At 35.9% G+C, this 14,561-nt stretch overlaps 1 protein-coding gene across 1 annotated transcript in view; it reads left to right on the forward strand.

Annotated features, from left to right (window-relative positions):
* Positions 1–14,561, forward strand: part of Mitf (transcription factor Mitf) — a 92,392-nt gene that overhangs the window by 34,748 nt on the left and 43,083 nt on the right. Inside the window, exons 2-3 of the mRNA XM_023390143.2 lie at positions 1,596–1,803; positions 5,076–5,495. Coding sequence (XP_023245911.2) covers positions 1,596–1,803; positions 5,076–5,495 — 628 coding nt within the window. The remainder of the gene's footprint in view (positions 1–1,595; positions 1,804–5,075; positions 5,496–14,561) is intronic.

Genomic DNA, 14,561 nt, shown 5'->3' on the forward strand with positions numbered 1-14,561 from the left:
GCAAGATAATATAGCAGCTCTCTCTGTTTTCAATTTGTATAAAGAGGCGTCAATGTATTGTCCAAAAAAAAAATTATGTTTTAGGCTAATTTTTTATGTGAATTTTGAGGTTTTCCACAGAAGTGTGGGCATCGTATTTGAATTACTGATTGTTATTTTATGTTTTTTCTCAACAATTTTTAATCCTTGCAAACATGGAAATGTATTTTCACGCCCAATCTAATTTGTACCATATATTCAATAACAAGTGCAGTGCTTCGAGTTGATTAGCGTAATTAGCTAAACTTCGTTGTGAATTTATTAATACTTTGGGACGAGAGCTCGCACTCGCGCGCTTGTCTATTAACTAGATAATTATTCTAAACTCTGTAATTATTATGCGCCATACTGTATACATAAAGTACCCATGATAATTATGTCACGTGGAAACACAAATTGAGCCACACGCGTATATGTGTGTGTACATCCAGGAGAGCCATGTATATATAGCTTTGGGCACTGGGAGGCGTCATTTTCAATTACGTCATAGAATTGCTATTTTATTTTATCGTAATTGAAATTGACAATTAAGTTGATTGGATTAAATTCTATATCGTTCGTTTTATTGATTAATAGTGATGGGAAAAAATTGGTTATGAAGTGTGATGAATACTCAATCATTTTAACACAATAAGTGTTACACCTTTTTTGTAATTAAAAAATGAAGTTTGGATCGAAAAATTAATTTTTAGTGCATAGTTTACTACTGCACAAAGAAAGCTAGTGTAAAAAGACTTGAAACTGTTAGTTGCCAGCAGAAATTCATCTTACTGATAATAGACATTTGATTTTATTTCGATGTGTATTGAGTCTTACAAAATGCAAATGTATAGTTGATGTGCTGCGACTTATTCTACCATCAAACAAAATTTAAGAGTTGGTTTCTTAGGAAGGGTCTTTACGCAGAAAATATTTTAAAATTGTAATAAACGAAATGATTCACATCTGATAATCAACAGATTGTACCCACAATAAAAAATGGGGCTGTTTAATTTTATTAAAAAAATTTTTTCTATACCATGTGTAGGTCTTATTTTAAAATGGTTTTAAGAACCTTTTTTTTGTTAATAAAAATTTTTTAATCATATGAATCAGTGTGAATTATTAAATCGCATGAATTAGATGTAAAAATTAAACAAAAATATCTTCTAATGTATAATTTTTGGAGCATTTTTGTCAGAAAATTCGTGTAAAATATCATTAACATAAATTTTGTATAGTCTGTTCAATTTTAAATATACTTTTTTTCATGATTGAACTGATTTTTAACAGTGCAGTCACCTATTTTGAAATACTTTTATTTAAAAGCAATACTGTCTTTGAATTTTGTGAAACAATAGTAAAGTAATAAAAACAAAGCCATGTTTCATTTATGAGGAAAATTTCTTTTGTACAAAGCATGTGTGACATCCAATTAAATACAAATAAATAAATCAAAATTTGAGCAATAATCAACGTCAACACTGATCGATAAGATTTCTTTTCATCTAACCTTTGCACGTAGAAAAAAAAAGCTACCAAATGACCAAAACACTAATTTTTATTCAATTTTTCAGTCCACCGACATTCAAGACAGCAACGCCGACGTCGCGCACTCAATTGAAGCTCCAGTTGATGCGCGAGCAACTTCAAGAGCAGGAGCGTCGCGAAGCCGAGTTTCGACAGAGCTTGCAGCAACAGAGGCCTGCAGCGGCACCCCCCAGACCTGTGCCACCCACGAGTATGCCTACCATCGGCGTCGATGTGCCACCACAAGTTCTCCAGGTACCAAGTGAAATAAAATTATGAAACGTAACGACAGCAGATTTTTTAAAATTCCAACTCAGCTTGTAAATTCCTGTTTGATACTACAACACTTGATCAATTACCAAGACGAATAAATCCACCTTAATTTTACAAGAAATAAAACATATCAACTGTAAGAAAGAAAAATGAAAAGGAAAGAAAAGATTTTATAACATCACTTACCGAAAGTCTATGCATGATTTTTCAATAGTGGGAAAAGAAGTTTATGAAAGTGCGATAAAGGTCCGGAAAAAAAAAAACGGCATCCACCCGCGGATACAGAAGCTAATCAAGTTTTCTCGCACGCGCCTACAGCTATACCCAAGTGGGTGTGTTGGCGTGTGAGCAAAGTGCAATTTTCACGGGTAAATAAAAGGGATTCGATACAGAGTTGCCGGCGGGGAGTTTTGTCCGTATAGTGTACGCACACACATACGCGTAAGAAGAGGAGGCGAAACAAGTGTTTACGAGTCCGCGGAAATTTGCACGTTGCCCGGCGCGGCGCGTTCCAGAAAATTCTGCTTCAATTTTTTAATATCCGTCTACTGCTACTACCAACCTTGCTTTGCTAGGTGCACATATATAGACTACCTACTAGTGCAAGCTCGGCTGCTCTCGCTGCTTGCAGGCTAAAAAGAGGTCTTCTTGTATGGCATATTAAATGAGCAAGCCCCTCACATTCTTCTTCAAGCATGTTTCCTTTTTTTTTTTTTTTTTTGCATTTTTTGTCACTTTTTATTTAACTTGTAATGAGTATAGGTTGTATAGTTTAAGATTTATGATTATGAAGCTTTTTGAAATGGATAGGGTTGTTTGAAAAATTTGGGAGCCACGCCTACGACTACGATCGTAGAAAAAAAATACGGCTCTCTATCTTAAATTCACTTTCCCCCTTAAAAAAATTCACTTAAAATTAGAGCATCTACATACGGAAAATTAAGAACTTAGAAATACTTACTCTAAAAAATCTTATTTAAGTAATTTTTTTTATTATCAGCGACATGATGAAAACCTTCATAATCTTTTGAATTTATTGTGACATAATTGTAAAATTTTTTACTCGTATAATAATCAATTCTCTTGACAATTTTCTTTTTTTTTTTTTTTTCTTAAAAATTCTTTATTGATTAAGTTGTATGAAAAACTGTATGAAAATATAAAAAAAAAATGAAACTTATATAAATAAGCCTAGATAAAACCGAACAAAACTTTTCGTTACTTTTTCCTGAGGTAGTAGACTTAATATTGCAAAAGAAAATTGTGTGAAAATCTAGTTAAAATCTGAGTCAAAAATCGTGAATTGTCAAAAAAGTCTGAAAAATGGTACTTTGTTGTTGATATTTTCTTCAAATTTGGAAAAATTTTTTGTAGGATAATCCATCGAAAACACTTCTCGCGAGTTGAATACTGCAGTGATTCCTCGTAAGTTAAAAAAATTTTTCAACATTTGTTTCAAGAGCCACGTGATACTGAATAATCTATCAAATACAAAAAATGACATTTCTACGGAGACCCTTCACCGTGTCCCTACACTGTTAAAAGAAACTCATATCGATTAGATAACGAAAGTACATGCCGTACTTATAAAAATTCATGCTACAGCACAGCTTTTTTGTCACAAAAAACGATCGAAGCAGCAAACATCCGATCGCGATATCCAAATTCGAGAGTAATTTTTCTTTTATTTCCACATCATTTGTAATGCACGGCATCCCACGACAACCACATCAAAAGTCAACTCCGACCCGCACGCATCACCCGCCTCAAACGCTACTCTTGCCGGGCGTTATCTTACCAGCATAAAAACAAATTCCTGAGACAAATCTCAAAATTCGACCTCCCACCCCCTTTTTATACTCCACTGTTTATCCTTTGGGCTTATCAAGAACCAAGAGAAAGCAAGAAAGACGCCCTCGCTCAGAACAATAAAACAAAGGGGACACTCAAGGAAAAAAAAAAAGAAAAAAAAATACACAAAGATAATACGTACGTTTGGCGCGTGCGACGATATTCCCCTTTTCGTCCTAGCGAATTCGTTTCAACTGCACCTTTCCCACTTGCGCACCCGAGGAGGTCAAACGAACAGCAGCAGCACACAATACGACATACGCGAAATTCTCTCAAGCAGTTGTGCGATAAAAAAAAAAAAAAATAAAAAAAAATAAAGTCGAAAAGGGAGGAAAAAGAACAATGCCTCACGTCTGAGTCGAAGAAACGCACACTCTCTGCTCAAAGAAGCTGGGAGGACTCCCACAGGCAAGGTCAGGCGGGGTATTGTAATTCACGCCCTTTGGCTGATAAAGAAAAAAAAAGGGTCTAGGTGCGCGTCGTCTCGAGTTGCTTTCGGACAAGAATCGACGAGTAAAGGTGAGGATGATGTCTTCCCTCGTGAAACACGAAAGTGTCGCAGATTTTTTTTTTTTTTTTATTTTTTTTTTTAGGTAAGGTAAAAGCAATTGTCATCGTTTACTTTTTTTCGTGGATTTCTTGGTTCTCGGATACGCTCGAAGCTGTATGAGAGGCTCTTTGTGTGACCTAAATTTTATGTTTTTTTTCTCTTTCTTTTTATTAGATTGTGAAGGTTAGAAACAAAAAAGAGTCGGCTCGCATCATCCCTCCCCCTTTTTTGTTGTTGTTTGTTAAGAAATAAAATGAACAGTATGGAGTACTCCATAATTTTTTAAATTTATTTTTGGAAGTGGAAAAATCATTCACACGATGATTTTCAGGTACTGAAAGGACAGGATATTAGTTTGCATATTTTACGGATGTGAATACATCATGTAGGTATACGATACAATAGGGAAAACTGGAAATTCATCGAATGAGGAAAAATTTAACGCAGTATGCTTTTTTGGCTGGGATGGGGGGATATGGACGTGGTAACGTACGGTGGGATAATTGAAAAATTAAACAGTAACTCGCTAATGCGGAGCTCTACCCTACTTTTGCGCAAAGTTATGAAGGTAGAAGTTTGAGATGTCCAGCTTGTCGTGCTCCTGGTTTCTTGAATAGAGTATTTGTGCCATAACACACCAGCCTCTCAAAAACGCATAGAGTGGAGAAAAATGGAGACGACACGAAAATATTGCTCCTTTTACGAAAGAAATTTCCAACTATTCCATATTACTGAATAAACGATTTTTGTAAAATGATTGATGGATAAATCTACTAAAAAGTTTTAAAGTTTCGTTATAAAAGAAAGAAAAAAAAAAAAACACCCGACACTAATCCCTTTCTCTTATTTGTAGGTGCGAACACTGCTGGAGAATCCAACGCGCTACCACGTCGTGCAAAAGCAAAAGAACCAAGTGCGCCAGTACCTCCACGAGTCGTTTCGCTCCATGTCGGCCAACCTATCAAGCTCGTCGTTGGACGGTTCGGCGAAGACAACAACGACGGCAGGCAGCGATAGCCACGGTAGTTTGGACACAGCATCGGCCCACCAGGCCCCAACGATACTCGACACGGGTCCAATGACGGTACACAGCGCGCCACCCGATCCTATGGTGCATTTGATCGAACAACAACAACAGCATCCACACCTCACCTCGTACCCACACGCGCCTAGTTTACTGCCAGGCAAGGGACAACACGTGGAACCCAGTCCGGATCTCACGACGGGCGCCATGTCGCCGAGTCTGAGTAGCGTTGCTACCAGTAATTCGGAGGTGAGCTCCATGCACTTGCATGATTTTGATTGTTACGGTTGATATTATATTTCATACGTACACGTATTTCATTCAATTCATTCAAATGTAATCATTTAACTGAAGAATACGATATTTACCTTGGACAGTGTGACCTGTGCCGCTTGAGAAGTTAAATGTGAGACAAGTGAAGTGGCGTTAATAGGATGTAGAGAAAACAATATCGTTTTCGAATATTTATCAATGAAAAAATTAAAGGGTGTGATTTTTTAAATTGAAATTAAGAATAAAAATTTTGACGAGCAATTACCAAATGACTGGATGAATTTACAAAAAAACGTCATAAAAGGGACAACTGTTGCATGTATTTGTATTAGAAGTGCTGTAAGATGAAATTAGGTTCTAAAAAACTGTTGATTAAAATAAACTTCAATGAAAAGCAGTTATGAAATACGGTTTTTTTTACGGAGGGAGGGATAATCCATCGAGGCACACAGCAGGGCCAGCGGTAGAGTGGGACTCGGTGGATTTTTTTTATTAAACCACTAATAACCACGTGCCACGTGGCTTTAGTTTCACCCTGGAATCACGTTAGCATTACTTCAGGATGGAGCCACTGGTTGTTAGTGGTGCCAATCATATCGACCCCTGAAAAGGACTCGGGGTCCCTGAGGACCCGTTATCTAGCGCTCTATTATAGGCTGCATAGTTTCCGGCAGACAGCACGCAACAGAACGCACTCACCACACTGAAGAAGCCCCGCAGCCAGAGAGAACCAGCAACCATGCCGATCCAAGCAAGTTCATGCCAGACCAAGCAGGCACAAGCATCAGGCAATTGCCGCCCAGCAAAATCACCGACACAGCACAACCAATCCAACCCCAAACCAAGCGGCTCCCTCAATGTTAGCTTGTTGACCGGACCTGATTAGGAATCCAGCCTCCAGTTTTGCAGTCAGCAGGAGCCAAAGACAGTTCGGGTCATTTCGGCTAGCAGCCCAGGATCTCCCTTTGGTAGTTCACAGGTAGCTCCGCACGGCAAACACGTCGAACCTTTTTTAGGAGTTCCCAGGAATAAGTAAACTAGGTGATAGGGTATTGTTTATAGTGCAAATGTGCGGTTCTCCCGTGTCATGTCCACCCCAGGCCACAAGCCAGGGCAAGACAACCGTCACCTTACAAACCCCGGCCGTGCGAGAGAGTACCAGCTGGCCGTGCACTAAAAGTGCCCTCCATATAGTCCTTCAATGGCCAGATTCCTTAATTAAAAGGATCGCCACATCTTTTTTATTTATGGACGTCCGACTTTATCAGCGGTAGAGATACCCAGGCCTCCCCGGCCACCGCATCGAGTCTCGCCTCCTGCTCCCGTCCAAGCACAGGGTTACGGGCGGCAGCCATACCCCGCAAACGGTCCAAAGCGTCCATGCCACAGGATTATGTCAGTGTTAATGTGTGTGAATGTTCATAGGATCATGTTAAAGGATGGAGGAGTTCAGAAAAGGTAGGCCGTGAGTTTAAAGTCCTCTCACCCGACCTAGGCTGCAAGCAGTACGGTCTTCCACAAGGTGACGCATATACCGTTGACGCAGAGTTATAAAATATGTGGTACGTTCTGTTGTGGTAATATGGTGCACGAAAGTCATTTTCTTATAATTTTTTTGAATCTTCTTGAAGGTATTATCATTATTGAGTATATCTTCATGCAGGTATTGCTTTCATGTGGTTAAATTTTAAAAAGGTTCAGGTAAACCGTATTTCACGTATGTGCCAATGTAAATATTCTCTCGAAACAAGATAGTATTTTTTTTTCTACATTAAGAGAATTTTCTCGTTTGAAATAAATGTTTTCTCAAAGTAAGAATGTACAAGCTTATTTCAAGAGATCATTTATTTGCAAGTATTTCCATGAATATTTTCTTTTTTCTTTAAAATTCTCTTTCAGTGTGTAAAAAATAGGAAAAGCATCCGATTAAGTTATGGCTTTTTGTAAAGTAAAATAAATCCTAATTATGGCATTTGACCACAAAAATGAGCGAGGCAGAGATTTTTTTTTTTTATCTAGACCAAGTAATTTGCATGATTTTTTTAAAAAAGGAAACGTAGAGATGTACTATTTCAAATCTACAGGTTAGATACGTTAAATATTAATAATGAAAAATTAGTAAAAAAAGTCAAGGGTGTATTTTTTTTAGCTAGTTATGACTAAATTTTATATTTGATAACTAAGCGTACAGTGTCACTTTATTTATTTCACGTGGTCATGACTAGTCGCACCGCCCTAGGCGAATATCGTGTAAGTACCCAGTATCGCGGTAAGTGCAACGCAAAAGCGAACACACACTTCGCTATATCATCAGCGGACCAAACAGTCCCGAAACCGCTGGGGACATTCCAGCAGGAGATAAAGCCTTTGACGCTCCGTTCGCCGAATTAGGGAAGATAATAACGGCGATCAATGGCGTGCCGTCGTAGAGACGAACGGACAACCCTAAAGTGTCGTCTCTTTCCTAAGACCCTCTCCGACCACCAAATGTATACGCGCAATTTCATTTTATGGCCGAGATAGCGGTTTATGGGGCGACTCGTTGATGTCGGGACGTATGGGGGGATGAGTGCGTATCTCATACATTTGATGATCATTGGGTTTGGTGGTCACGGTGGGGTGAGATGACAATGCTTCGATGCTTTAGATTTTTGTGTATTGTTGATGTAACAAATCTGTGTGATTTTAAAGAACATTTTTCGAAGCGAATTTCCAAGGGTTAAATCTAACAAAGGTTTAAACCTGAAAAAGATGTTTACCGCCGGTTCCGTTGGAACATTATATTCATATGTTTTAGAATCTCCCTTATTAAGTTTTTAATGAATTTCATGATTTACTATTCATACATGCGATTTTTTTCCAACAAATCATGTTAATGGGCAAAATATTTGTGAAAACTCAAAAGTAAAAATGAATAAAAAAAAATACAAAATAAAAAACCATATAAAGTAATAATTTTACGAGAAATTCAAGCTCAATTAAAGTATATTATAATGTATTATAATGTCATGTACACATTTCGTCTTCCACTTGATTTTGATCTTATTTTTTTATTATAATCCATTGATGCTTGTATTATTCAAAAATAAATGTCAATTATCACTATCGTTAAATTGTGAGGAAAATTATTAGACATTTAAAAAACACTAAATGAGCGAAAGAAACAGTGTGGGTTGAATTTTAAATTATAACTTCCTGTATACCTTATCAAATATATTACTCACACATCAATCAACGCGGCTCGTAAATCATTACTTTGTATTAGATCTTCATGAGTAGCGGAAAGATATATTATACAAATTTTTTCGATGAATCATCTGTTCACATTGTCTTGTATAAAAATTGTAGATGTACCACTTGTTAACTTTTGCCACCCAGTATGCAATCAGACTTAATATTAATACCCATGTATTTTCTAATGAATAAATAAATCCTTCATTAGGTGGGAATATCTTTTACCAAAAGATCACGACTCTTCTTGAAAATAATATTTTTATTGAATTGATAAACTGGCTGAATGGTATTAAAAAGAAAAAAGGTTCGGTTATTCAATTCAAGTATAAATGAATGAATGAAAAATGCAAAGGGGGTCGGGAATTTTTTAAAAACACGCGATAAAAAGGCGTAAGCACATTTCTCCGTCAATACCTCGTTCCAATGCACATTCAAAACCCCTTATTCGCGCCGCAGCTTTCACGCGAACACGTTGCGAAGCTCGTCAGCGTAATTGAGAGTCAAAGAGGCGCTAAATAAACGTTTCGGTCTTCGACGACACTGTTGTGGCTGTTGCTGCTGCTATTTCTTTTTTTCGCAAAAAGAGGTGACGACGCGAGGGGCGTTTTTCCCGCGTCACGTCTCTGAAAAGGAAGCCGAGGCGCTATTGAGAGCCAACGGCTTTTCATTTTTACACGAGCCACGCGCACCGTGTGTTTGCATTTAATATTCCAAGGCTCCACTTAACGAGGAAAGGAAACTCATCACGTGAATTATGCAATTTTTTCCGCGTTAATGCAGGAGGGAATCGTGCGAGCTGATACGGATATGTTTCTCCTTCCATTATACCATAATACTTCTCCTTTTTTTTTTGTATCAGATAAAAGATGGATCGCACGTCGATTGCGCAACTACCACGAGTAGTGCCTTTTTTTCTGTTCGTAGGTACCTCCAGTTTTTTTTGCCCGACTCCGTGTTATTAATGTTATTAATGTAACGAGTTGCTTTATTATACCAGACACGCCTTCGATCATTGGTTGCAAATAAATCGTCGAGTAACACGCTTCTTTGAGGTGATTCGAAGCTGTAAAGCACGGAAGCGCACACAGAATTCGCTTAAAGACAAATCAGCGTAAGGTAAAGGGCCTCGTAACAAAATTTCTTTTTTCAAGGTTTTTTTTTATAATTTCATTAAAAAATTGCTATTGCAGTAAAATATCATCATAATTATATGGAAAATGTGCATTGTCATCGTTATGAATATTAAAATTTTTTTACTAATTTTTGTTGTTATAAAATAATTGTATTTTACGAAGGAATCAACAAAATAATGTTTATAACTTCAGTGCAATTATAACTAGTATCTTTATTTACGAAATATGTATGTTATTCAAATGCATCAAGTGCATATCAAAAACTCAGACATAAGTTGTTTGAAATTATCTTGATAATTGTTCTTATGAAACAAGATTAAGCAAAACAAGTGTCTAGACCCAATTTATTTTTCGACTATTTAATATTACAATTAAATCTTTGAAATTATTTCTTGACTGGACTATAATAAATTAGTATTTTAATCTAAAAAATTTTATTTGTAATTTATTATTAAGTAAATGAGTATCACGTACATAATAACTAGTGTAGAAGTGTTGTACAATAGATTCCCCTCTAACTTAGCACTGTGGATGTCCACAATATTACATACAAGCCCATAACAAAATTAGAATACAATTTAAAACATTATCTTTTTTTTACATTATTTTAACATTATTAAAAAAAAAAATATTAATATTCAAAATGAGTTCAAGCACAAACAGAAATATTTCTTTTAATTTTAAACACTCTACTATTACGTGGGATTAACAAATATGAAAATAATGTTTTACACGAGTTTTTAAAAATAAAAATCTAGTGTATTTCGTACGACTAAAACAACATGAACTTTATGTAATTTTCATTCACAATGTGTGTCATTGAACACTCAAACCAAACCTTTAACAACCGTGTAACTTAAAAAAAAAAAAAAAAAAAAACCCACAATAATAATAATAATAATAATCTCAGTAACCCATACATGCTTCCCAAGAAATCCTCTGGACCCACAGCAAGTTGACTTTACAGCCTGCATAGAAAAGTTGATCTGGTCAATTTACGCCTGTAGTCGCAAACGCGTATACACACCCGAGAGTCGAGTGTATTTGAAGACTATACGGCCTTCGCGATCGCATATGGTTCGATCCGCGTTAGCGCCTTGCCGTTACGCAATTCCTTTTTTATGTACCTACATCGTCAGCTTGGAATCTTCACTTGTTCCGTACAGTCATTGAATTTCACCGTTTGATTCTCATAATTAACGCGTACCGTATATTATGTAAGGCGCGTGCGGATGGATCTTAAAAATTTTGAATGTTTACCCTCGTTTGAATTGGTGCAGCTCTAAGCGCGTCGAGGTATTAATTTACCAGCCGCTGGCTTTCATCTCGTGTGAAAATTTGCCTCGAGACGCGCAAGCGCACGCGTAGGCATTTGATAGTAATTAAACGAACCCGAGAGGCGGCCAATTGTCCCGCGTGCCTGTGAATTTAATACTTTCTTGGAATGTGATTTAATGAAAAATGAAAAGAAAAAAAAAATTGGTTGGGGGGAGGAATCGGTTTACGGAGATAAATTAGGTAAGTGTTTTCGTTCATAATAATGATTATTGGAGTAATATAGGGATTTCAGAGATGCGGGCAAGTTTTTTAGTAATACTTTTGGGTACGGAAAAATACTCGAGGGCCATGTTTTGGATACATACCGAGTAAAAAAAAATTGAAAGTCTATATAACGCCATTGAGTATTGTTTGATGCGAGACTCGAACTGTTACAGATATTTATACCTGAATGAAAGGATAGCAATCTTTGCTGATGTTATTAAAATAAAAAATATGTCATGAGAATTGTTTTTTTTTTTTCTCTCTAAATAATACAAAGCCAAATGAGAAATGTACATAAAAAAAGTTAAGTATACAAAAACACTCTAAGTAGTCTTATTTAGTACATCGAACACGAAACCGAAGCTGAAGTTTCCCTATTGTATCATTATTTTTTACGATCTTTTACACAGTATTCCTTATATTTTTAACGTGTGTAATAGGGTTGATGCATTACATTATGAACACCTTTTTAAGTTTCAAAGTGATGGAACAATTAAACACCCTTGAATTCACGTTCAGAACAGCTCAAAACGCTATTAAATTTTACGTTTTTTTTTTTTTTTTTTTTTTTTTTTAATTTTGATCAAAGAGAGACATTCCAAAAAAACCTTTTCAAGATATCATGAAACTTCATTTTTTTTTTAATTGTCTGATTTTCCATACCTAAAAAGCTCGTTTTAAATAGTTTAAAAATAAAAATTTCTTGAAAAAATATTTATATTGTCATTTAAAAAAATCCTTTTTCAGCGTTTTAAATGATCTAGTCATATCACAATTGTATTAGTGTACTAGAATTTAGAACAAACTGTTTAATTTATTCGTACTTGAATTAAAAATTAATTTTATAGTAAATTAATTCGAATTTTAATTACGAATAGATTTAACCCTTAATTAAATTTAATTCGATATTATTTTAATTAAAGATTAATTTTAATTGTCGATTAAAATAATCTTTAAGTAAAAATAAAATTTAATCATTGATCGAAATACAAATCAATTCTTCGTTAATGAAACTTGTGGAGCAATTCGAAAGGTGTTTTTGTAGCAACAGTCATTATGAAGCGACAGATCCAACATCAAACAGCTTCTAAATTAAAAAAAAAAAAAAAAAAATTATCGTTCAAAATTCAATTCTCGGGAAATAAAAACCGCATGGTCCATCAACCCGAGAGTTCACTTAATTTTCCTCAGCGTCGCGCCACTATAGAGCGATCGACCTCTACTCACGTAATTAAACAGCACAGTAGTGGCTCCCAACCTAATTTCACGACTAATTCATTGCACTACAGCCATAGAGTGGTCAAAGGGTATCGAACGAAAGGAGCTTTTCCCACATCGTCTATTGTAAAATCCATCCCAGCATCCCGCTTTCTTCGTTGAAAAAGTTTCGGTCGCGCGTGTACCACCGTCAATTGGTCCACGTAACACGCTCTTGACGTCCGTGAGAAAACAGAGACGACGATGACGTGAACGAACGAACGAGCAAAATGGATTGAGTGTCAGCATATACATATACACAAACGCACGGGCACGCAATCGTCGTTTCTCTCTCTCTCCCTCTTCTGTCATATCTCGACACTGACGCTCGCACGCTGCATGCGAATCACACACGGGCTGGCGCTCTTTTTTCCCGTCCCTTTCGTTTCGCCTCGTTGTGTATTTTAAACATGTACTCGGGGATATATTTTCGACGAAGGTACAAAAAAAAAAAAATACTCGTTTCCAATGGGATATAAAGAAAAACCATACGTACGTTATTTATATAATTATCAGGGGACCCCCGAAATACAGTAGCTACGGGGCCCCCATCCCTCATAATTGCGAGGAGGAAAAAAAAGAGACCCCCGTCAATTCTCGAGATCGCGATAAGAGCAAAAATCACAGGCCGTGCCTTTTTTTTTTATTTTCGCACAAACAACGTAAGGTGCAAAGTGCTCGAAAACCTAAGTCGCTAAGTACACATGAGCGTGGCCTATTTTTTTCCTCATCTATGGCTGTACCACTTCTAAAAAGAGCCTTTGCTTCGCTCGTTAGTTTGTCTCTTTTCGAATACACTCGGGGCCGCGATAATTAAATGGGGTAATGAACGACCAAGAGAGATACTTTGACCACGCGCCGATCGATGATAACTGTATGGGTAAATATATGAAAAAGTTGGTGCCGGTTTTAGTTTTTTTTTGGACTGTCGCATTTTGGTGTTCGATGTATAGGGAGTTTGGAATTTTTTAATGAATATGTAGGTTACATGGTTTTTTTTTTTTTTTTTTCAACAACGAGAGTAATTTTTGATATGTTTGTTTTGTTATGCCGAGCTATATGGGAGGAAGAGGGAAGTAACATGATAATATAAAGAAGTAATTATAAAAGTGCTTTTTGGGAAATGAAACGGTGAATTTAATTGTATTTGTTTCGCAAATTTATTTTGATTACTTAGTTTTTTTGTTTTTTGAATCACTGTGCAGGTTGTGTTACCGTTTTTGTTCGACGTGCAGGTATACATTTATTAATTTTTTATGTGGATTTACCGTTATAATATACGATTTCATTTTATTTTAATTTTCTTTTTCAACTCTGCAGGGTATAAATTTCAATAAAGGAAATAAAACTTTTCCCCGAAATTTCATCATTTTTGCACTGCACGAGAGCCTGGTTTAAAATGTAAAGCACACATTCCGCAATAAGAACAATGGATCCTTGCCAAAGTTGACCTGTGAAGTGTATAACTTTCCGAAGTCAATGCTCTGTTAATGACAGCATACACGCTGGGGATAGCGCTGTTTTGCGTGCACAAAATAAATAATGTTAAAATGAATTGCATTAAAAATGCATTATTTATTTATTTTGCAACATTTTTTTTTTTTGTAACTAGTTCTTACCCAGTATTCGGCAACAGTTTTTCATTAAAAAGATTATTCATATTTGGAAAAGAAGACAATGCACAAATGTAAAGAAGTCAAAATATTTGAAAATATTATTAAATATATCTTTAGGATATCTTTAAAAAATTTGATTTTTTGATAATATGTTGCAGCATTGTTTTTTCAGACAATTTTTTTTTTTTTTTTTTTGAAAAAAATATTTTTTCGTGCAATTAAAATGCTTTGAATTTTCAGAAAAAAATTCCTTTGAAGTA

The sequence above is a fragment of the Copidosoma floridanum genome, unplaced genomic scaffold, assembly GCF_036245765.1.
Source record: "Copidosoma floridanum isolate Cflo_tuat_1 unplaced genomic scaffold, Cflo_Japanese_pri ptg000025l, whole genome shotgun sequence".
In the NCBI taxonomy this organism is placed as follows: domain Eukaryota; kingdom Metazoa; phylum Arthropoda; class Insecta; order Hymenoptera; family Encyrtidae; genus Copidosoma; species Copidosoma floridanum.